Genomic DNA, 25958 nt, shown 5'->3' with positions numbered 1-25958 from the left:
ATATATATATATATAATGTATATATATATATAATGTATATATATATATATATAATGTATATATATATATATATTATGTATATATATAATGTATATCTATATATATATATATATATATATATATATATATATATATATATATATATATTTATATGAAATACACAATTATATCATTATTATAATAAAGTTCAAAATTATTATATTTTTAACATTTCAAGATACAGAAGGGTTTTACTGAGATATTTATATTTTTCCTTGCTTAAAACTCGTCTAATGTTAAAAGTAAACAAAAAACCTTGTTGCACTACTTAAATGTTAATTTCACTATTTAAAAACTTATGGTAGTTCATAATGGTTGGGTTATTACTTCCACTGACGTAGACGTTTGCTGGTGAAGGTATGGTTTGTAGTAAATAAAACATAATCACACAGAAAATGCTTTATTTTTACTCCACTTGGAAATATTCTGTAAGTCTCTGCTTCATTTAGGAGCATATTGAAACAGAAAAGCAGATGGGGTTCTGATGGGTATGAATCTTTTCTCACCATCTTTTGAAATTACTATAAAGTACTCTCGACCATTGATGTTAACTTTAGAATCTTGTTTTGACTTGTCTCCAGCAAACCTATAACAAAAAAATAATACATTGTTCACTCTGATAAAATTCATTATAGAAGTGAATAAGGAGTCAAAATGAGGATTAGGGATACCCCTCAGCAATTAGTAACCTTTAAAAATACTAAGTTGAAAAATCCTTTGATAATGAATAACCTTCAGTAAACATATTAAATAGTTGATTTTTTATAAGGTGTTACTCTAAAGCTTGAGATGTTGGAAAATAAATATTTTTACAACGGGTAAGTATGCACAAGTCCTTACTTGTGCATACATTTAATGTTTTGAGTGCTCATTAATATGAATTACGTACAACTGAATAATATTATAATCAGAACTTACTTATGAAATAAACTACTGAAAATGGTCAGCTTCATAGTATTTTAACATTGATTTACTTTTTCCATTAGTGATTGTGTACTGAGATCCCGGAAGTTGTACTTATAACTGATTTATACCATGCATGCATATTTACTTTTTATCAACATCTGCCTCATACAATCAAATATTTTTTGTACCATTAAATTTTTTTTATATTTAAAGTTTTATTAGTTCTTATTTAATTGTAAGTTAATTAATTAAATGTGTTCTACATTATTTTCTATATTATTGATATGTTTAGATAACTCCATTGCTGTATTATGTATGTTCTCTCAAATATTCAAACTAAGTCTTCTCTCGCTTAAGTAATTACACTTATCACCCACATATCTTAGACTTAAAGAGTAATGTATGGTACTGTACTTGGATGAGGGATTGTTCTCCAAAGTGATGTCCAGAGGCCAGGAGTGTTGAGGGTGGTGTGGGGCAAAGCAGCGACGCCACACGAGCTCAGCGAAGAACACAGTGAGAGCAGTAGAAAAGCCAGACACCACAACAATGTAAGTAGTCCACAGGTCAGAGTTACGCAGTTGCCGCTCCTTACTGCCTAAGTTGAGTGGACATATTGTCGCCTCGGGCAGCAGCTCTTGCACTCTGTGCTGAATGATCCCAGACTCCACAAAAGCTAGCAGTCTGTAAATTACATAAAATCATAATCATGTAATCACATGATGATGTTAATCATGTTAATTATATGTAACCTACAATTAGCATTTCTGAATTTGAAAGGTTTTATATGAATCACAAGAAATGTAACTATACTCCAATTACAGTAATATCATTGTTTTAATCTGTAAATACACTTTTTAAATATGTATCAAATAAGAAAGCTAAAAGAATAAATGTACTCAACTAAATTAACAAACAAAACCCCTAATATCAATACAGTTTCCTTAAAAGTTAAATGTAGTAGAGAGCAAAGTATTGGTTATATACTATGGAAATTTAGACAAATATACCTTATATTTTTAATTTTCTTTTTTAATTAACAAGCAAAATTTGTATTAAAATCTGTTTTAACGTAATTTATTTTTTAAGTGATTGTAATGCTTTTTATCCAATGTAATTAAGTAAAGGTTATAATTACAATCAACACAAAGACTAATTTTCTTCCAGAATTAAATTACCATACAGCTTTTTTAACTAGATAAGATCTAATAAATTTATTTTTAATCCTTTTTTAAGTCTCGTCAGGACGAAACTAGTAGTGAATTGGAGTAGTTCATAAATTTATTCTAAACAGTATTTTACCATATATTTTAGTCTGTTTGATTTTATTCATGATTTTATTTTTTTTTTATTGATTTTATAATTTTATTTTTATTGATATTGATTTGTGGGAACTTTTCACTGTATATATATATATATATATTTTTTTTTTTTTTCAACTGATTGTAATGTATAGATATGTGAATAAATTCAATTCAAATCAATAACTATTAAATTAATAAATACATCTGTATGCAATAAAGGCAAAAATGAATGATGTTTATATGTTGTGTAAAACCAAAATGTGATTGAGGTTTTTGGCTTCAATCTTTTTCTATGATCATTGGTGACAAGACCTGCATAGAAAAGGATCTTTCAGATGGGACTGAAATAACAGGTAAACAAATATATTTTTTCTAAAGTTCACAAATCACGGGTTTGATATATTTGTAAGAGGCACAAAAAAGCAGAGGAATTTATCACCTTTTTGGCATGGGCAGTTCAAAAAACCAACAAACAATAAATTGCAGGAAGGAATTAAGACTAGTATAGACTAGTCTGTTAGAAGTTCTCAACGCAGATAAAGTATTCCAATACTAGGGTGTTTTTGAATACACCATATTCGATTCTTTTAAGTATTCAATTCTCCCATCACTAACTAACTGAACTAAACCAAGAAACATCCTGACACCAAAATGGCCGGGATAGTCCCACCCCTAGTGGCTATAGAACAAACAAGTATGACGGGACATGAAACAAAAGTTTTTCCCATGCAAAACATACACCCATAGCCCGCCAAAAGAAGTAGTCACTTTAAAATGATTTTTATTTATGAAAACTTAAATAAATATAAAATTTCTTTTGAAAAAAATGGAGTCGTTCTTCTTTCTCAATTAGGAATAAATTATTATTTTTCCATTGAGTTAAGGTGTTAAACCTCAATATTTATGTAATTAAGAGTGAATTTAGGAATGAATTAAATCTCCAGTGCAGTTTAGGCAATAAATGAATTTAGGTTGACTGATTCTTATGAAGAGTCTTAAATTATTCAGTGGCAGAGGATATGAATTTTAAATCATTCAACAAAAACAATGAGCTTACACAGGATCAAAAAGAGAAGGCAAGATACTAGTCTTGGGATAGGCGAAGGCCAAGTTCCGTGAGAGGTATGAGCCTTGAGTCAACACGTAGGTACATCTGTCTTTCTCTTCTGTGCCCTTGAGAGTTTTGGTCATGTAGTCTTTGAGCAGAAACAACTTAAGTCTGCGGTTCTCCTCCAGGTATAACCAATCTACAACATTCATCAGTTCACCACGTTTTGATACACACCACATTATAATAAACACATGCTGTGGTCTGGGTTGGGATGTTACTGAACATATTAAATACGTGTCCAACAATTTACTATAAGACTTTTCATAACATCAACTCAAATTACACATCAATCTTATTTGATGGGTTATTTCTTGTTTATTATATAGAAAAAATGTTCAAATATTAATGAATTTGATATTATACTCAAATTAATGAAATAAAATATCGATATAGCAGGTATTTTATTATAGTAAAACAATAACAATTCCAAAATATAAGAATTGTTTAAATTTAATTTTTAGTAAGAAAAATATAACATGACAGCTTTTAGTCTAAAAAATAAGGTAAAATGGCAAAAACAACCATGTTATATTGGCCAGAAATTGCATATAATGTAAGTTACATGAAGAATTATTTGGATCATGGACATTATTTCTAAATAATGTCGGTATTTAAAGACAATATCGTTTTTAAGACAATATCGGTAACAAATATGAACACACTAAAGCTGTAAGTCACAATATAAAATAACGTATCATAGCTAAACTTTGGTATGAGTTTTCAGAATTTATTGAGTAATAGGAACTATTAGTTTTATAATGACAAATATGTTAATTATGCATAATTTTTGTTTATGTAATTAGTTTAATGTTATTATAGGTATAAAATATACATTGTGTCAATATGACAACATTCAGTGTACAGTCTATATACTTTTATGAATAAAGTTATTTTCAATTCAATTTGATACTCAATCAAGATAACAAAGCAAATGATCTGTGTTATGGTGGCATGGTCTTTGGCACCATACAAACAGAATGAAGTACAGTGCATCAACAGCTGACATTATATATATATATATATATATATATATATATATATATATATATATATATATATATATATATATATACTAACTAATATTGAAAAACTTTCCAATTTTATCAGGGAACAGATAAATCTCTCCATATATATTAGTATATAATGTAAAATTGTTAAGTAAACCATTCTGCCATAATTTGACAGAAATGAACATACCACACGTTCAGTGTGGCCTTTGCAGCAAGGGGTGGTCTGAGATGTTAAACCTCTCTTAGATCTCAGAAACAATATATATTTTATGGGATAAAAATATTTAATGAGGCAAACTTTTGTAACTAACACAGGATCCCCATTTGACCATAAAAACCTGATCAAGCCATGAATTTTGTTTACCAACCCTTTTATTAAGCTGTAAGTTACATTAAAAAACCATAAATGTCTACAATTTGCAAACAAATAAATGAACATGTGTCCTCACTGCCACTGTGTTATTATGTTGAAGATGGAGCTTATATTGGCTATTGTTAACTTATTACATTTAAACCATTATTTAATACTTTTATTTTTGTGAGGCCTTTCGATAGCAAGGCTATCTTCATCAGACACATCACAAAAGTTTCTGTGTAATGAGTTAACTGTATTATTAGTTGGTTACAAAGTTGTGAATGAAAATGTTTTTATTTTTTAGGCTGAATTAGGGCTGTTTGAGTCCTATATTCCTTAAAAGTGATCAAAATTGGTTTTGGTCAATGAAGTCTGTTGTGACTGGTACTTAATAAAAAGGTTTGAAAAACAATTTTTATTTTCTACCTCTTTATATACGAGGGGGTACCAAAAAAAAAAAACCGGAATTATTTTATAAAAATTATATATTATCAAATTTTTTACAATACGACCTTATCTCCTTCAAAATAATCTCCATTACAACTAATAAACTTGTCCCAACGGTATTTCCATTGATCAAAACATTTTTTGTAGTCATCTTTAGAAATGGCTGCAAGCTCGAGCTTCGTTTTTTTCTTAACCTCTTCAACGCTGTCAAATCGTTAACCTTTCAAGCCTCTTTTCATGTGTGGAAATAGAAAAAGTCGCATGGAGTGAGGTCAGGTGAGTAAGGTGCGTGGGGCAGCGGAACCATGTCGTTTTTGGCTAAAAACTGCCTAACTGAGATGGCTGTGTGTGCCGGTGCGTTGTCGTGGTGGAAGAACCAGTCTCCAGTCTGCCACAAATCGGGTCTTTTCTGGCGAACTTTTCGCTGAACCGAGCTCCAAGTTAACCCACTACTCTCTGATAGTTACTCAATTGTCTGTCGACGGTCGGTGAGCACAAGTTCACGAATTTTCACAACATTTTCGTCCGTTCGAGAGGTTGATGGACGTCCAGAACGAGGTTTGTCTTCAATCGACATGTCGCCATTTTTAAATCGAGCGAACCACTCGTAGACCTGAGTTTTCCCCATAGCATCATCTTTGTAAGCTGTATTGAACATTAAAATAGTTTCTGCAGCATTTTTACCAAGTAAAAAACAAAATTTCACAGCTGCACGTTGTTCACTTAAACTTGCCATGACAAAAAAACGAAACAAGAACAAAACAGGGATAGCGAAAACAGTCACTACGAACGAACAGAATGCACTAGGACAACGGAACTGGGGTCACTGAGCTCGCAATGGGTTGCGCGACACACGCTTAGCGGCAGGAATGTGTACGACACGCTGCCGGCTGCCAGCAATACAATTCCGGTTTTTTTTGGGTACCCCCTTCGTATTTAAACGTTTTTTTTATCAATACGGTTTTCATGATATCTAAACTCATTGTGTATATAAAACTTGTTCTATAATATTTGTTTTAATAATTGTTTTTTCTTTATTTAATATGTAATTAGAACATACCTTCTGCAACATATTGCTTCACTTTCACCTCGTCAGCAGTGTTGATAAAATGGCCTAAATTACGAGAGACAGATCGCTTCAGCACATTCAGATCACCATCATCCTCTGTATTCTATAAAAGCCATCAACAGTTATTTTCTCATGCTATTTTATGTACTTAATTGTATGTCCAATATTAAAAATATTATGATTGGTAGAACTATTTTTAAAATTACATTAGTAATTTGTATCATAAGTTACCCAATATTTAAATGATAACATGGTGAACAAACATTAAGAAATTAAATTTCACATTGTATGGCTAGAAAACAATTTTGGGAGGTATAAAAGGTACATGGGAGGAATATGGAGATAATGTATGTTGTGTAGTATTCATGGAATCTAGAGATCACAATAGATTTTAGAAGGTTAAACATAAATTTTGGTGCTTAATGAATATGAAAAAAAAAACTTTAGATTTTGCATTTTGCACAAAGATTAAACCCATGGATTCCTTTGTAGCAGACCTGATTGACCAACATAAAATACCTACCATAACAGCGTACTCTATGGGTCCTCCCTCGGCAGCAAACCACTGTCGACCTGTGCGTGCAATGTCGTCCACATTCTCTATCGGCAGAGTGAAGCGAGACAGAGTGAGGAAAGCCGTCAGATTAGCAGTGTAGAAGGCAGTCAAGATCATTATGAAAATCCACCAGGTGGCAAAGAGTAGGCGAGTTGAATCTAATAATTATTTGTAATATTAATAAACAAAATGTGAAAATAAACATATAGTTTTATTTACAGAAATCATAAATATTAAAGTTTGGATAGCTACTTAATGTATAGTTATTTTATAATTGGTCAGTTCAGGCTATATTTTCCTATTGAATATGTAACAGCACAAAACCATTTGATGGAAGACTAAAATAAAATTTAATATTGGTAAGTAAAGTTGGATTAATTGTCTGTAGACTTGTAAAAATCCTGAGTTAGTTCAATTGTTAATCAAACTGCTGACTTTTGAAAGACGTTCCCAAATGTCTGATACATATTGACCATGATTCTGTTCATTGACAATATTATTTGTCTCTTCCTGCTGTCTTGTGATGCAGTTTGTTGTAATAAGTACTGGAGGACTAGGATTCACTGATATTTGTATGTTGTTAATTTTTATTGGGTATTTTTATCGGTCATTGTGGCAAGATCATGTTACTTTAGACTTTTACTAGCAGAGTTTAGGTATACTCCTGACATCCCAACATTAGAAACTATACCATTTGGTAACCAGAATATTAATACTATATATTTTAGATAGGAAACTGTAGGCATATAACACAGACTAGAGCTTACACAAGCTGCCTGTAGTTAACATCATTTATACTAGTGGTATTTTGTTATGTTAAACAAAAATATTCTATTTTCAATATTTTGAAGGTTTTTTAATTATCACAATGTGCAGTGAGTACATAATCATTAAGGTTGTTTTTGAAAACCCAGGATTTTAAGACTGGGTTTCAGTATTACATAATCTAATGATACTTTGAATGCTTCCAGAAAATAAGCTTCAGCCGCTCACTTTTGGTGAAAAGATGCTGACCAATCACTTTGGCACTTGATACAAGACTGACACAAAGTATATTTTAGTATTTGCCTTATTTTATGTGGACATTAACTATCCACAACCTGTGCCCTATCCAGTACTTTAGACAAGGGTAGCTACTTAAATTTGAATTGAAGGTTTAATGAACAATTCTTGAAGCCTGGATTTTCTAAAGAGTTTTGCTTGGAAAGTTGGTCAGAGGTGAGTAGGGGAAAACTGGAAGAACATGGTCCAATGAAAGAAGAAATTTGGAAAGAATTAAACAAGTTTAGGCACAAAGGTAGGCAAATTTATCAAAAAAGCGTTGACGGACTGTACTTAAAGTGGTACAATAAGGCTCATGAATGAAAAATATAATATTTACTTTGTAGTTTTCTATTTAGATTCATACAACTCACGTCTTATCTGAGTTGTTAACACATCTTTCTTTCTAAAATTCTAAAAAATTGCTGTTAATATTTTTTTTATTACAAGCTCTTATTTCAGTTTGATTTTTTTCTTATATATAATTCATTTGTTAATTTCAATGTTTGTACCATCATTTGAGAGAAAATATTTATTTGCATTACAATCTTTAACCCTTTGAGTGCCATGGCATATTTTCCCAAGTCATATGCATAAATTGCCGGAGCATTTCCTTCTGTTTTGCAAGCGTGTGTGGAAAAAACTATATTAAAAAAACTATTCAACCGATTTGAATAATTTTTTTTTAGTTTGTGTGTTATAAAACAAGGTATTTTTTCCATATAATATTATAATTTTATTTTTATTTACACAAAAAGAATATAGGTTATAACAAAAAACTAAAAAATGAAAAAAAAATAAATTTCAAGTTTGAACTAAAAATTTTATTTATACAATATTTTTTTTAATTTTTTTTAGCTATACCATATGAAAGAGCATGAAAAACTGAACAAAAATCATGCATAATATGGTGTGTTACAGTAATATTTAACCAGATACTGCAATATATACAAAATACAACAAAAAGTAATTTTTGTTCAAGTTTGTCAAAAGTTTAGAAACAATATTATAACTATCCTATTTCACTCAATGAAGTAAGACGACTGTAAAATACTAATTATATAAAAAGTATATAAAAATATACACAGGCCTACAATATAACCTTACTTCTATAACCTTACTTCACCTAAAATCAATAGTTTGATTGGAACTTGCGTTTTACTTCATCACCAATCCAACAATAAAATATACGTCACTAAACACGAAAAAAGAAGTTTATAAATGCATTGTAAGTTTTACTGAACACAATTGCAGAATAGTAATAGCAACAGTTTTCAGCATAAACACACGAAACTAGCACAATGTAAACACACAACAAACGAAACTGTGTAGTTAATGGCAACAAGTAGCAGCTGACCAACTATTGCGTCATCTGTTTTTTTTTTGATGGCAAATAACTACAAGGGGGCGGTGAACAATAAAAATCAATCACAATCGATTGTTCGAAACTTGTAGATTGCCGTGAAATAAGTTATTTGTCAAAACAAAAATGAATTATATGTGATATTAATTAAATACAAATCGTCTACTGGGTAGATGCCGGCAATTTATGCACATTTAACAACATCTACTATGTAGACGCTGCGGCACTCAAAGGGTTAAGGAAAGTAGCAGTTTCAATCTATTTAAACCTGTGGTAAAGTTTATCACACATGTTTTAATTTATAAGTACATTCAGTAGTATCACTTTATAACATAACAATTAACTTTTTCAGTGTAATTATAACTTTAGATCTGGATTTTGTTCTGTGTAATGGAGTTAGGAGGAGATAAAAAACCAATAAACCATAAACCAATACCATAATAATAAAACCAATAACTATAAACTGTTATTACCATATTGAATAATTTTTCTCTCTTTGGCAAGTGTTTCAACAACATCAGTTATGTAGTTTTTAACATTAGTCTGTAGTTATTATAGTAATAATAACAAGAATAAATAAATTGTAGCAATTATGTTATTAAAGACCATTAGTGTCAACAGTCACTCATCAACTAGAGCTTTGTTGTGGCTGATGAGTTTGGCTGTTTGCTGTATACACTTTTATTGTAGATAGACACAAACAGCAAGGTTTATTAAGAATATTTGTTTACTAAATAGATTGTTTTTAAATTTCTTTATTTAATCCTCCTGAAAATAATATAAACTTTAATTTTTTTTTAATAGTACGAGCTTGGAAGTATGTGGACTCATTGTTGTCTATAACTAGGGCGTGTATACTGTGAGTGTGCTTGCAGTTCACGTCAAGGTCTGTCCCTCCTAAAGATTCAAAATTCATAGCTAACGTATGATAGCATATCATATTTTTCAATGTTATTTCTCTTCTTTAGGGGTACTTCAAACCAGCTAGTATATTTTGAAATAAGACAATTAGTTTTATTGTGAGACATTTTTTATTGTGTGTATTTTTATGAATAATTTTCACTTAAATAATTGAACCCATTAGACTAATCTAAGAGGAGTACACAAGGTTTCAACTTTAGGTAAGGTACACAAAACTTAGTTTAGGTTATGTACCTAACTCTTCATGTTATTGACTTTTGTTATCAAGAGGACAAAAAGAGAGATTTGAATAAAATAGTTAAAAATATATTTAATGACAATACACTCTTAAGCCTTAACCTAACAGTTTTTTCTGAAATGAACATACCTAGGAAATTCAATTTTTTCAGTAATAATTTTGCAGTGATTTTAAATAATATTGTAAATTATATGTCTCATGGTAAATTATAATGCAATTTTTAGTTTTTAATACATGTAGAATATTTTTATAAGTAAATATTAAGTAAATTATATTATAGTAATTATAATTATTTATAAATTAATTGTTAACAAAGTCAAATAAATATATTTTTTGTTACCAGTTTAATTTTTTTATGCCTAGTAATATTTTTGTCTATGTTTATAAAAAGTATAGTATTGTACAAAAGTTTTATGACAAAATATTATTCATAAAGTTATTTAATATGGGCTACTCAAGTAATAAAGGCTTAGGGCTATCCACAATCAGATGTTTCATTTGTTTTGTTATTTTATATCCAGAAATGTTAGAATAGGCAAATTTTGAAAATAAGTGTTGCTCGATCCTCAAAAAAGATCAATTTCTTTAAAATTCACTTTTATAGTGCTGAAACCTAGCAGAAAAACTAAAACTAAATGCAATGTTAACCAACAAAATGACACCACCCAGTTATTCTATTGCATGTACGGTGCTGCACATTACGCACCAATTGTATTGAATGGGTTAAAATTGAGTAATTATGGGAATAAAGGAAGATTTAATACTACATCTGAAAATTAACCTTGAAATAAAATATATCTAAAGTTAAAATACTAAAATAATATGGAGAACAGTAAGTAAGTAAAATTTGCATAGCTTAAGGCAAAAATCCAGTCATTAGATTCAAAGTTTATGGAGTATTCAATGAAATTAATGAGTATTTATATCATGCAGTATAAGATTATACAGTTCCCCAAGAATATAATCTTTTTATGCTTCAGTATATCAAATCTACATTGTTATTTTATAATGCATGCTCTATTGAATTGTGGTAAAATATAAAAAATCAGGATTTTTCTTATCTTAATGTTAATTTTATGTAACTTTTTCATAAAAACATCATTTATGTTTCAGTTCTTGACACCAAATTCAATTTAATTCTGTATGGAGTATGCAGATTATTTAGAACAAAATTAGGTGATTGTAAAGAAAGGAGGAAGAAACTTAATAATACACAGGTACTCTGATCGATAAGTGTGCTGTGCTATCAATACATCTGTTTTTATTCCATCACTTGATTGTGTTTACAGGACAGTAGAAATGTTTGATTTTCCCTTGACCACCCCCTCTACCAACCACGCTTGAAAATAGTGACCTGGATAAACAATGCCAAAACTTCAAGACAGATTTGTTACTTAGCTCGATTGATTGTTTAAAAATTTCTAAGAATTGTATGTGATTACATTTCTTGATAAAAAGAAAATAAACAAATAAACCAAAAAGAGTGATGTCCACTTTTAATTTTAAAAGCATGCTCACACAATTGTGTGCTATATTGTGTGTGTGTTTTTTTGTTTTTTTTTACTTAAAATGTGAAGGAGACTTATGATTTATACCCAACAACTATGGTTTTTGTCTTAAAGCAAACTTTACAAATATAATTTATAGGCTTGTATATGGTTAAAATTGCATAAATAACATATGCATAAGCACCTCTTAAAAAAGATTTAAATTTGATTCTGTTTTAAAATACACTTAGAAACATTCAACACACTCCTTTTCCAAATGTTCATAATGGTTGATTCTGCCACAAATGGCAATAACATTAATTTTTTAACAATTGAAAATTGAATTTCCTATCCAGTGGTTGTACAAAATCCTACGTAATAGACATGTGTATATGCTGGATCTCGCAATCTAACATCTAAATAATTAATTTATGACTCAATAAGATAATTGGAAGTGTTGATATACCAGTGACTGGGCTGAGAGTGGATCCTTGCTTCATGAGTGCTCCGTAGACAAACCATACGCAAGCTGAGAGAGGGTATACCTTGATAGTATTATTGTCACATATACGGACTCTCAAGTACATCACCAGGTACATGACCGGACCAACTACCACTAGAGAGAGGAGTATCAGAAGCCACACCTGCACATACAATTGTAACTTGTAACAACACTTCCATCACTCAAAAAGTATTTTAATTTGTTATGAGTTAATATATATTTTTAATTAGGTTCAGTTCTGAAAGCTTTTACAAGGTGGTGCAGATGAAGGGGGAAATGTTAAGTTGTTGGTGTGCAATATGTGGGGGAATATGTCACTCAGAATAGTGGTAACAAACCATAGTTGATGTGGAATGGTAAATTGATGCGGTAGTGTATGATCATATTATTATTATTCAGAACGCTAGGTTGATATTATTGCCCTCCAAGAAACTCATCTTAGACAAGAAGGGAAGTGCAAGAAGTGATATTCCTGGATTCAGGCAAAGAGGTTACTTCCCTAACTTGTGCTTTTGTTTATGTGACTGATCTTTAAAGCCAATTACTGTAGGTAAGGAAGTTCTTGGTATTTTGCCACAATCCCAGCATAGACTTGTTATGATATTTTGGTCTGATCATTTCCACTACCAAGATAGAATTTCAACAAGGCAGACTAGGGAGACTTATCAGTCCTGAGTATAACATCAGGTTCACTCCTCCTACTGCAAATAATTACGATCATTTCAGTAAGTTAATCCTGTCAACATCTAAAATGTGCATACCAAGGAGTTTCAAAAAGAATACATTCTAGGGGTCATCGGAAGTGTAAAGAGCCATACAGTGAGTTTAATGGTACTCCGTAAAAATGGATTAAGTGAGAAACGAGAATTGTTCCCTGGCTGCTAAAAGCTGAATCATGAATAAGCTAATAGAGCTAGTGTATTTAAAAAGTGACATTTAAAAACTCATTTTAAACTTTTTAGGGTAATATAAATTTGATAGTGATATCAGGTTTCAGGCATGTCATGCACTTGAGTTGGTAGTAGAGAATTTGTGAAAATTGGTGTGATGCATGAATACAAAAATTGTATGTTTGAATGTTATTGTGACAAGAACATAAGATTATAATCTTAGTTTTTGTCTTTTGGTATTCAATCTTAATTGTTGACGGCAATAAAAAAAATGAGTTTGAGTTAAGATGCACTAATTTGATTGGAAGGAATTGTTTTAATATACAGCTTTTTTGTTCAGATAGAAAAAGTGTATGGAGTTTATATTATACAGTAAATTTTGAATATAACTAAAAAAGCAATCAAATATACTTAATTTATCAGAGTAAAATCTTAAATATCAAAGTAATATGCAATATTTGTTTAAATTGATTGGCTAGTAGTAATTTCCAGATTCCACTAAAAAAGCACCAATGCCCAAAACATTTAAAAACTCGTCATAAACTAAAGTTCACACCGTCCTTATGAAACAATGTCAACCTATGCTAAAGTCAATTACTACCTAAGAGCAAATGGCAAACTATAAAAAATATTGCAGGAAAGTACTTAAATTGCTGTATTTATTAAATGGCAATAACAAACAATACTTCAATTCAATTTTTCAATAGTGAGGTCATTAATAGAAGATTTAAATGGATTACAACTCTTAAGCAAAAGATTTAGTGTTTCATTATTTTCATACTTTAATTAGCACCATATCTTTTGAACATGGCACAGGTTTAGAAGTTGGGATTATTCCTGTATTATTTGTTGAAATATATAACTCTCAAGACTAATTCCTCAATCAGAATATTAAAACAAACTATTGTAGTATTTACCTCAGTGTCAAAGGGTGCCAATAGACCAGAACCAGTGGCTGACTCTTTGGGTCGTTTCATTAAAACATAGTAATCATTTTGTATCATGTCCACTCCCCACAGAACCATCCGATGACTGCCAGGCACCACTGGCAGGAAGGCAGCCGCCATGTCCACTTCCTACCAGGAAATGTTATAAGTTATTTTAAGTTAATACTAAGTCATGTTTAATAACAAAACATATTGTATTATCATAAAGAAACTTACTCCTTTGTAAAGCATGCTGAATATTCCTTCATGCTCATTACCAAGAATATTTCTCTGGGGAGTCACTACTTGGTAACTGAACCCAAACTTTTCCTTCAGCACTTCCACCATCTCTGCTGCTATTCCCTCCAACTTCAATTCAGTGCCATTCATGGACACTCCTGACAATGGTAGATCCCTCTGAAATAAGCTAACAATTAATTAACAGATAAAGGTATACATGGAAAGTGCTTGAATTATCAGCTGATATTAAACCTAAGTGTTGTCTCTGTAATTAGTAAAAATTTGTTATAACATTCACAACAGCTAATTTATGAACTTTTTGATATGACATCAAATTTTTTAATAGTAATGATCAAAAACCTTAATAGTTTTTTTAACGTTAAACGTCTAAGTATAATGAAAAAGTATAAGGTCTTCGCAATTTTTCACAAAACATTATTTTAATATGATTTACAAACATTATAAACATTTATAAGAAAATGCTTGACAATGTGTACCCTCTCGAGGGCACAACAATTTTCTAAAGCCTGATGGCTACACATTGCTGTGAACGTGTTAAGAATAATTTTTAAACCTATGCCAGATGTCATGTCATGCTGTGCATATAATACCAAACCGGTGGTATTGGTATAAGACATGGAATAACTTAGAATAAGACATAGGATAACTTCCAAGTAGCTTTTACATGGCAAAAGAAGAATTTGGTACAGTCATATCAATATAACAATGTATCAAATAAAGTTATGTTTACCGATTTTAAGGAATTTAAAATAATGACTTTCCCATAGCTATAAACTTAATACTGTTAGTCAATGTTAGAGAATCTCTTAATTACTACCCCATTAGTAAAGATACAACTATTTTACCAGATATAATCATACTCAGGACTTAAAATCAGTAAAATTGGAAAACTATAAATAGTGGCATTTGTATAAAGATTAAGTTCTTTAATATATGCTTATATATTATAAGATGTTTGTTCCCATAAGTGAGTCCAATCATTCTTTTAGTCTCCACTAATGTTATTGAAACTATTAAAAGAATTGTATTTTCATACGAAAAATGTTAAAAGGCTTAGGTTTTTTTAAATGCTTTTCCAGAGATTCACCACATTTAGTTATATATTATTCTAATTACCTATTTTATACATTAAATTTCCAGTAAATTGATATTTTGTATATAACCATACAACAAATTCCTAGATTATTATAGAAATGAAGGTAATAAATATAAATTACTGGCAATATTACTCTGCTACAAAAATTTACTTCTTCAAGAGAAAGAAATTCTAAGTTAAGTATAAAATGTTGTACTAAATTACCAAGTATCTAAATTTTTACAATTATTAGTTTTTGTACCTGCACATACAAACATCCTTGGTGTCCTTGTGATCTTAATTTGTTTGACCCAGTGGTCTGAGAAGTGAAGATGGATAGTTAGCAATTAGTACTGTATCACTTATTAAGAGTAGTTAACAAGCCTTAAATTGAGTAGTATTTTACAAACATTATCAAAATTTCATTTAAATTTTTAAGATTTTGAGTTATTATCTTAAAAATGATATATTAAACTGCATTATGTATAAATTTTACTAGTGAACTGTCTAAAACCTTGCAATTATAAATATTGCGAAATCTGTTTTAATATGAAAATATAGGAGTAAAGGGAATCATAATTAAGTTGATAAAACCTCATGTTTGTTTTGAGTTTCCAACTCTCATAGCAATTGTTTTCAAAAGTGATTTTTTTTGTTATAAGCTAGGAACATTGTTTTATTACCTGTAATGTAGCAATTTTAAGTCTTTTGCCCAAAAGGAGTTCTTTACGAAGCTGGTCATCACTTTTTAGCGTGCATTTAAATATATCTCTGGATGATTGAGTCACAGCTGAAATAAAAATTTCTATAAGATTTCTAACCAATTTAAAACACTGACATGCTTTCAGTAACTTTATAACTATGAGTAGATATGAATATTTTATTCTAGTAGGAATAAAAGAATTGGATACACAAATAGTCAATAGTCAAGTGCTATTCATGAACATTAAGAATAGAATTTGTGTCAAAATTGAATTAAAAAACAATAAATACGTAAAAAAGAGGGTGTTATAAAGAAAATGCAATTAATTGTGTATTGTGTGATTATATATTCAGATTGAAGTTCTAGTGAGAAAATTAGTTATTCAACCAAAGTCATTTTCACATGATTATTGTATTATTTAAAGCTATGCATATCTTACTACCAAAATAGAAGGATTACAATTATAAAGAACCAATTACTTGGGTAAGGAGTGGTGGTGGTGGTGATGTTGAAGCGATCAGGGGGGTAGTTGGCACATAGGCCAGCCAACAGGATGTTCACTAAACCTCTCTCCATTTCAGGATTACCTCATGATTCTGAAACTTACCATAAACATATCCTGTTAAAATGATTTAAATCTTCACAATTAATATCAAATATGAAACTGTATTTTGTATAAACATTTTGATTACAGAACACATTCACTTACCTTGCTCTTTTTGGAAAAGAATTTACATTAAAACAAATCAACTCATTATTTTTTTCGTTATAAAAAAGTGTGTACAGTCCTATGTGATAACTATTTTTAATATCACTATTGAATGTACCTAATGCACAAGTGAGTTTTGTTGACTAGTCCTATGTATGTCCTGTTACTAATTTCGGTTATATGTTAGCATATATGTTTTTGCTCTAATATGCTGTGATAATGTTATCTTTCATATAGATAGTATAAAAGAGTATTGTAATAGTGCAAAATATTCATTTTGGATTCCCTGTTTTTAAATATCTTTGTGTTTTCAAAACAACACAAATACTCATCTTCATATTTCCAATTCAAAAGGTGAGTCCTGAGATACCAAGTTTTGAAAAAGCTCATTTACCTCCTGACACAATTTTAAATTTAATGGCCATTCCAGTTCATCCACTAAAAAAAAATAATTAACCTAAATGTTTATAAGGGAATAATGTAACAAGAGATTTTTTTATTACTAATTTTGGCATAGAGGATCGTTAATTTAGATTTTGATACATAAACTGCTGTTAATAAATATTATTTTACATAATATTTTTTTGTCTGTTAGGCTGAGAACTAGCTTTTACTTGTTCTGAGAGATTAGAAACAAAGAAATACATGTACTAAAAACTCAATACTACAATGAAAAGACAACAAACTAAGTGCCTAGTCTTATTTGTTATACATGAATATTCTACACGACACAAAAATAGCGCCATTATTTACCAGTTGAAATAACTGCTTCATTATTTGCTTTGTTCTAAATTACAATTCACAGCTCAGCAGAATTTCCTTCCTCAGATATGGCAGTCAATATTTTGTGTGTTTATATGTGTTTCTTTACATGTTTTCTGTTTAGGAATACTACTCAAAATATACTACTATTAAATATACTCAATTTTGATATTCTGTAATTTTTTTAATGAATATAAATAATTTAATTAAGTAATAAAAATGGTAAACTGTCCAATATTAGCTTTAAATATTCAAACAGTCAAAAGATCTATCTAATTATACAATGGAGAATTATAATATAAAACATTATAACAAGTTTTGAAAAATTGGTAATTTGTATTGAAGCTACAGAGGAATAATAACAAACAAGGTGTATTAAAAATCGATTTGTTAATGTTTTTTGTGGGACAGATACTTTAACATGCAGTTCAGTTACTATACTGATGAGACGCCAGATATGAATGAGATTCTGAACCTGGAATCAAGTAATATACAGAATAAAGGGCTATTTAGGAAAACTGTATAATATATGTCAAGTATTGCACTTTGAGTTAATGAGGAATAGGTTTTAGTAACACTCACACCTGTCTGCACTCAGACCGGTTTTTTTTGGACAATTTTGCCTGGGCCCCGCAACACGTCTATTTGAAGGGACTGTGTCAACGGACGCACGGTCGCAGAACGGGGGCCGGCCGATATATCTTTTCCGGGTCCCGGTAAAGCTGAGTACGGCCCTGGTAACACTGAAATGATTTTCAATAATGACCATTACAAATCTGAAATGCAGAAAGCAGTCCCGAGAGAGAGCTGGGCTGGTGGAGTTTTTAGTGGGCGCGAGTTCCTCTGACCAGCGGAATATGCTGACAGTGCATAATTTTCTCTATCATAAAAAACCTATGTAAATCTCATTATCAAGGTAAGGTTGACGGTCACCCTGTTAATCACAAAATTCTGGTCTTGCTACTAAGGGATAGAATGGTGAACGGACGTAATGACCATAGAGATCTAAGGTTTTAGAAGACCTTATTGTCATTAAAAGTGCCCATCTGTGTTGAAAGTCTGAAGCTGTTGGAATGCCATTGGAGGACCTATATCGAGAAATTGTATGCAGTTGGATGTGAAGAAAATTTCCAAGTGATCATTATTGAATATTTGGGTTCACTAACTATCTAGGTGATGGTGTCTATATCACTGCTCTAATCATATCACTGTTGGATACCACAAGCTTGGTGAAGAGAATGGTTGGGGATGGAGGTAATGATTTCTTCTAATATCCATCACAGAATTCAGGCTTGAATAAATTTCATCAAGTAGCTATGGAAAAGTATTAGGTGCACCTTAGAGCATAAGGTCATTAATCTTATAAAAGTTTATATCCAGATCAATACCTAAAAATCTTCTTCCAGGGTTCAATTTGCCATCTGATGTATAATAACTGTAGTATTGTGATATAACCAAGTCAATTTTTGTAATGGCTACTATCTAAGTGTGTTCATAAATATCAATAAACAAATGTTATCAAAAGTTGTTTCCAGTTGCCCAAAATATCTCAAAATATTGTATGATTTTTTATTTTAAGGTTGAGTGGAAGAGGGAGGTATAACAGTAATAATTCCACTTTTAAAAATAAAGACATTTTTAATTTCATTCGTATTGAGAATCAGTTGAAATAAAACATTTTATAAAAATGTGTAATACAGCATTTGTTTTTTATTAATAGAAATTACAACAGTTATTTTGTCTATATTTGCATTATATTTATGCAAGTAGCATGGGCCCATTTATATATACAATATATTTAAATTTGTTAGATTACAGATGTAAAACGTTTCTTGGAAATTCCATTATGGGTAATGCAAGAGACAGACTTCCCTGAATTTTGTGGATACCCAGTACATGCACAAGTTATGACTGAAAGTGTAAAAATGCATGTACAGTATCCAACTATTAAGATAATTTATAATATTTTAGTATTTCAAAAAGGTTTAAGAAATGTTATTCAAATCTCCTATGGACACAATTTATGCATTTATCCTCAATGGTGATAATATTATAGAGTGCATGGTAAGGAACTATTCCTTAAAACTTGTGTTTGAGAAACTTAGTGACTTAATATTGTCTTGGTTAATCTAATTTGAGAAGTAACAAATCGTCATGCTTTGCAATAAGAAGTCCTCATATAATTCAGTATATTAAGTTTAGTTCTGTTTTTAATAAACTCATATTTTTAAACTCTCTTTACATTATGAGCTTGTAGTATATTATTTTAATACTTTTAAATACAGTAGTTGTTACCATACTTAAGAAACTACTTGTTTAGTAGAACTGTACATATCTTTCATATTTAAAGTTTTAAACGAATAGACAAATCAAACTAAAGTTAACAATAACTTGATTAATTGTCCTATTAAACTATTTATTAAGTTGGCGTTTTATTTTTAATCATAATTATTTAACATTTTCGTGTTAAATTAATATTTGAATAAGAGCCTTTATGCTATGTTCACTTAATTAAAAAACTGATTTTCTTTAGTCTGTAGATTTATTATTTGACTGTGGTAAAATATTAATGAGATAATTCAATTTTATGTTTTGGTTTGGTAAATAATATTCATCTTATTGAATATTGTTATAGAAGTTTAAATATGTTATAAATACAAACAGCATAATATATTCTTGGTTTTTGTTAGTGTTAACAAATTCCATTAAGAGAATGGTGAACAAACCTGTAAGAATCACTCCTGAAGATGTTTTGTAAATGAAGGACTTGTCAACACTAAACGCGGTTGATAGTAAGTGTTCCATTAGTTGCGATTGTCACTCCCTCCCTACACTCACCACCCCTTTCATATTTGACCCCCACCACTCTATCCTTCACCCCTCAATTACTTACTCTGAAATTGTGGTATTCTGTGTGCTGCTTATATATTAGTTTTCATTTATATATTTTAAAATTTTCAATATTTGCATAAAACATTTAAATAGTCATCTTGGCAAGACTCTTAAATGCGCGGCAATAAGACTCTTAGATAACTTGGAACCGTAACACAATATATTTTGATTGGATATTATCAATCTGTTAAACCAAAAGTTGAGTTTGATATGTCTCTAAAGTGACAATAAATAGATTTGCCAACTGTCTTAATTTTGATTAGTTTCAAAACCCACAATACAGAATTTTGTGTTATGAGTTGCCAAGATTTGCAATGGAATGTTATTAAAACATTTTAAAACAAAACTCTAAATAAAAATATGAAAATTAAAGAAAACTGGAATATTATCTATTTGAAAAAATGAAAACAGCTTCTGCACAAGATTCTCCTCCTAGATTTTAGTGGATATTAAATGAGTCATATGTAAGGAAGACCTAGCCAGTTTGCATCATACGTTTATAATACCTGAACAAGCTCTTACTTTTTTAAACTTAATTTTACCCTTCCATTTGTTGATTATTGTTTGATATTGTCATTATATTATTATTGTTACTTTTTGATGTTCTTAGTAAATTAATAAACTTAGTTAACCTTTTGGAAATGTAAAATATGGGATACTACACATACTGTGGGAATAAAGAAATAAATTGCCAATATTTGTTTTATTTACAGTTCTATACTTGGAACTTTCATTAATAAAATTACTAAATATGAAATATAAAAAAAAATTAGTACAATGTAAATTTGCCTGGCTTGTATGCTGCATTGTGATTGTGTATCAAACTTCTGAATAATCATATCTTTACACACTTACATGTTTCTATCTCTATATCCAATTTTTGTGTGATGGTCAATGTGGTTGTTGGATTATTGTTGGTATCGTTTATATAGCTTTTTTTAAACTGTAAACTTGTTCCATGCAATTTCAAATTATTTATTAAGAATAGTGATATTTAAATTACTTAAATTTTCACCCCTCTGTTATATTTTAAATTAACATTTATACAAATTTTAAAAATTGTTATAAATTAAGATTTTAATTTTGTTATTTTGACCCATTGATGTGTGTGCATGTGCGTGTGTGTGTGTGTGTGCGCGTGTGTGTGTGTGCATGCATGTGTGTGTTTTTTCATTCCATTGATTGTGTCCTCTTGTATAGTGGAGTACAGAATTTCTATATGACTAAGAAATCAGTTTGGTGACATCTCTGCCAGAGGGTGAGTGATGGCCTCAGCTCTTGGTATTGATTGGTACCTTGACACTGTTCTGCAGCACACTATAGCACGTCTGCCTCTCTTATCACATCACCTTTAGGCATAATACTGTATAAATAGGTCTCATGTATTCTATATATTTGTTTATATTTACTTACACTTACTTCTTTTTATATTTGACCTTGAATGGAGACCAAATATTTTTTATAAATATTCAACATTTCATAAAAAAATCACCTCACTAGCTATTACTGCTAAATTAGAATTATCAAAATAAAATATCCTAAACCTAAATTTAATTTAAACTTGCTTTTAATTTATTTATTTAATTCAAAAGTAAAATCTAATTAAGCTATATTTATAATGTGTTTCATGACTTTTACCTGAAAAGCGTGTGTTATACAACACAAAACAATTTCATCATACTGATACTGTAGAAGGGTGTAGTAATCTAGAGTGGATCAGTATTGAACTGTTGTGCATGAATGTAATTGGGGGAATAATATAGTGTATAGAAGATACATGGATCTATCGCATGTCTAGATATGTTTACTCTTCTTATGTTATTCTGTTGTAAAAACGACTGCTCTACTCACGCCATCGAACTGCCACTCTTGTGTATATGAAATTGTGAAAACTCTCCTCCATGCATATAGCAAAATATAACAAATATAATATAGTACACGTTAAGCAAAATTAAAAATTACATTGTTTTTAAATTCAAATACGTCTAACGCTTAATACTTATTAAGAAAACCAAATAAAATTCATGAATACATAAAAAATTTGTTTTAGTGTGACACTAATTGTCCCTACTAAATATAGAATAATAAATACTTTTAAAATTCTAAAACTAATTTTTCATAGTTTATGTAACTTTGGGTTATTACAAAAATTCTATAATTAGCCCATAAAAATATGTGTGTATAGTATTGGTAATACTTTTTCAATCGCATTATATGAAACACTGTAATACTAATTAATTCCGGTCAAGTATTGTAGTATTAATATTAGTAGTAGTATTAGAATGGTTAGTAGAGGGTGGGTTAATACTTAAGTACAAAGTGACTATCAGATAACTGTTTTTTAATTTTTAGTTTTAACAATAAAACATGTTAAAATAAAAATTTACTGTCCTATAATTTTAAACTGCGCTGTAGGGGAGGGGGAGAATATATGTATATTAAGTGGACATATTCATTTTTTCAACATTTTGGAATAATGCATTTACACTTTTTATTGACAAATTTGGATTTGATGTCGAATTAATTTCAGTATTGTTTTGGGCAGATAATCTCTACACATACTCTTTTGATTTGACCTAGAATTTTATAACAATGAAACCACATTTGAGTAATGTTCCTATCAATCGTAACAAAATCCGTTTATGTAGTATTAAAATATCAGCAATTGTTCCCTATAGAAATTTTTTGGTATTTTATTACGTGCTGTAATAAAATATCCACTATGTTAGTGTAAAATTTTGATAATATCTCCATAATATTATTTATTGAAATTTTCATGATGTTTATACTTATCTTTAAATAAAAAATTACAAATGTTAAGGTTGTTTCCAAATCGTTTTGATAGTGTAAAAGTGGATGAATTTTTGTACAAGAAAAACTATTACAGCTAACTAATAAACTCTTCAAAATTTACTGCTACACGCTTACTTATAACAATACACTCAATCCCAATTGTAGTATTAAGAAACAAACCTGACTAACTGCAGAAAGTAATAAACAATCAAATGATCATCTGTAAACTACAGAAAAGATAAAACAGATTAATTATTTTTCACTTACAATTAATTATTTTTTACACTTTACAGTTAAATTTGCTTGAATAAATCACAGCAGAAATTGATTTAGAGAGAGAGATGAAGAAAGATGCCATTAAAATCTAATAAATCACACAGTGGTGGGATATTATAAAGATGGTGGAATCTTACACCATCTATATCAATGTTTAAATTTATTGAATAGATGAAAAACTACAAAAATAATTTTCGGAAACAGCTGAAATTTTATAACCATCATGAGCAGATTGTCCATGAGTTATAGGTAAGTTGCATGAATATGGTTTTGTTATTATCAGTTCTCTAATCAGCTGCAACCATATACAAGTCTCAGTTGCTAGGTAACCACCCTTGTTTGCATCAGCTGTTCGGGAGGTTGGAGCAAAGATTGCATTTCATTGCCAATACCAGTGAATAATATTATGATTTATATTGTTATGTCAACTTTATCTCATGCAGTGCAAATTCATTTTTTAAGACAACTACCTAACTAAAATTAAACTGCAAAAGTACATTTTATTTTAATTTTTACTTCTCAATTTATAAAAATCTAATATTTTGTTTGTGGTTATTTTTAGCACAGATTGTTGGTTGGGAGCATAATGTGAATAGTGAGTACAAAAAGATTTAATGGTTAACATATTTCACATGTTACATTTCACAAAATTCAGGCACAATTTTGCTGACAGTAATTTATGTTTATTTAAAAACCTCCAATTTTATAGTAGTAGTACTTAAATTAGTTATATAAATAATATACAATCAATTATCTCAATTAAGAACACAATGTTGCCTCTTTCAAGACTACACACATTGGATGATACTTGTACAGTGGATTTAAACACTTCTCAATCACTCTATCTTGCAATTGAAAGTTTAAGGATGTAATATCACATTGAAATTAAATTGAGACAGATTTGTTTCTAAAAAGAAAGATTAACTTACAAAAATCCATTGTATATAATACATTTTTTTTATAATCCAAATTTAGTTCAACAACTTTTTGTTGGTTATGTCATAGAATTAAAAAATATAGTACAGAAATTCATTTATTTGTTTACGTAGGAAAGGAGCCTGTAGGTTGTTTATGTGTTATCATTCAAGTAAAAAAACATTTTATTTTATTTCATAACAAATTATTAGTACAAAAATTTTAACATATTTTGATAAAAAGGAGATTAAAGAGAACAATATTAACAAATAATTAAAATATTAATTACAAAGCCTAATGACAGAGTAAGTAACTGTGAGAAGCCAGCAAAAAATGCATAAAAGTTCATGTCCTGCCAAATTTGGCTACAATAAGAGCTTCCTTAAATTTAATTTGTAAAAGAAAATTGTTCACCTTATGGTTAAATATTGATACAGAGGTAGCTTCGAATATTTTTAAATAGTTAAAGCTTTTACATATATTTCAAAGTTTTTATATTCTGCATTATATTTCTAAACATTTTCTATGGGTGGGGATAAAGACTGTGCTGTTCCAGGAAACATTAAATTATAATATTTATATTTATAACTTGAAATAATTTTAATAACTAGTGTGATGAAAGAAGGGGCGTAAAAAGGAGAATCTATAGGATACTTTTAGCTTTTTCTCAAACTTGTTCATAGACATACTCTTGTAAGTAATAAAATGTGGTTCAAATGCTGATCTGGATACTCCTTCCCAAACTAAATAAAAACATCTGGACATAAGCAAAATTTTAAAAATCTTGATTTCTTGTCTGTTTAAAACTTTGCTTAATCTTCTGGGAAAAGCATATTGTTTTGAATAGATGATAAAATGTACAGTTGAATATTTTTATGAATCAATATAAATTTGAAAAATTTATATATGTGTCTGCAGTAAATCTGTGTGACAAATATAATCATAGAGTAGAAATGTGCACTGTTTAATGGATAATTTATCCAATTTCATTGTATTAATTTATTAGAAAATTGTTTTGTTATCTTTAAAACAGAATTTATCTAAGTTAGCTTAATAATATGTAATAAAGATTTTGAGCAAAAATATTGATTTATTTTAGAAATATAATTATGAGAGGAGCCAGATAAAGTACCACCTGGTTTCTGTTTTGCTGCAATCTGTATGACAGAGCTATATTTTGGAAACATCAATAACCAATCTCTCTTGTGCTACTGCAAATAGTTCCTAATTTTGCTATAGTGTGCATGTCATTTTTTCTGGCAAATTACGAAGATTTTTTCCCTATAAACTATTCATAAATATGAATAAGTTAAATAGAACTTTGGTTGTTAGTACAACTTGTGTGGTAGAACTAGTTATTTGAGGGACAGCAAATCTGTACTCGGTGTTGTTGTACTGTACTTACAT

General features: G+C 29.5%; 2 protein-coding genes across 2 annotated transcripts in view; one reads left to right on the top strand and one right to left on the bottom strand.

Moving 5' to 3' along the window:
- Positions 1-423: 423 nt before the first annotated feature.
- On the bottom strand, positions 424-20474 carry LOC124357413 (glutamate receptor ionotropic, kainate glr-3). Its single transcript, XM_046809197.1, has 11 exons — positions 20402-20474; positions 16684-16806; positions 16185-16291; positions 14403-14582; positions 14157-14315; positions 12314-12491; positions 6765-6955; positions 6233-6344; positions 3307-3496; positions 1360-1629; positions 424-625 (listed from the first exon to the last, which is right to left on the bottom strand). The coding sequence occupies exons 2-11, from the start codon at positions 16778-16780 to the stop codon at positions 481-483; spliced, it is 1629 nt and encodes a 542-aa protein (XP_046665153.1). The 5' UTR covers positions 16781-16806; positions 20402-20474; the 3' UTR covers positions 424-480.
- Positions 20475-23995: 3521 nt separating this feature from the next.
- Positions 23996-25958, top strand: part of LOC124357412 (leucine-rich repeat-containing protein 56) — a 36054-nt gene continuing 34091 nt past the window's right edge. The window contains exon 1 of the mRNA XM_046809196.1: positions 23996-24231. The gene's annotated coding sequence lies outside the window, so the exon portion shown is untranslated. The remainder of the gene's footprint in view (positions 24232-25958) is intronic.

This window comes from Homalodisca vitripennis, chromosome 3, assembly GCF_021130785.1.
Source record: "Homalodisca vitripennis isolate AUS2020 chromosome 3, UT_GWSS_2.1, whole genome shotgun sequence".
Classification (NCBI taxonomy): domain Eukaryota; kingdom Metazoa; phylum Arthropoda; class Insecta; order Hemiptera; family Cicadellidae; genus Homalodisca; species Homalodisca vitripennis.
This window is presented reverse-complemented; position numbering and strand designations above follow the sequence as displayed.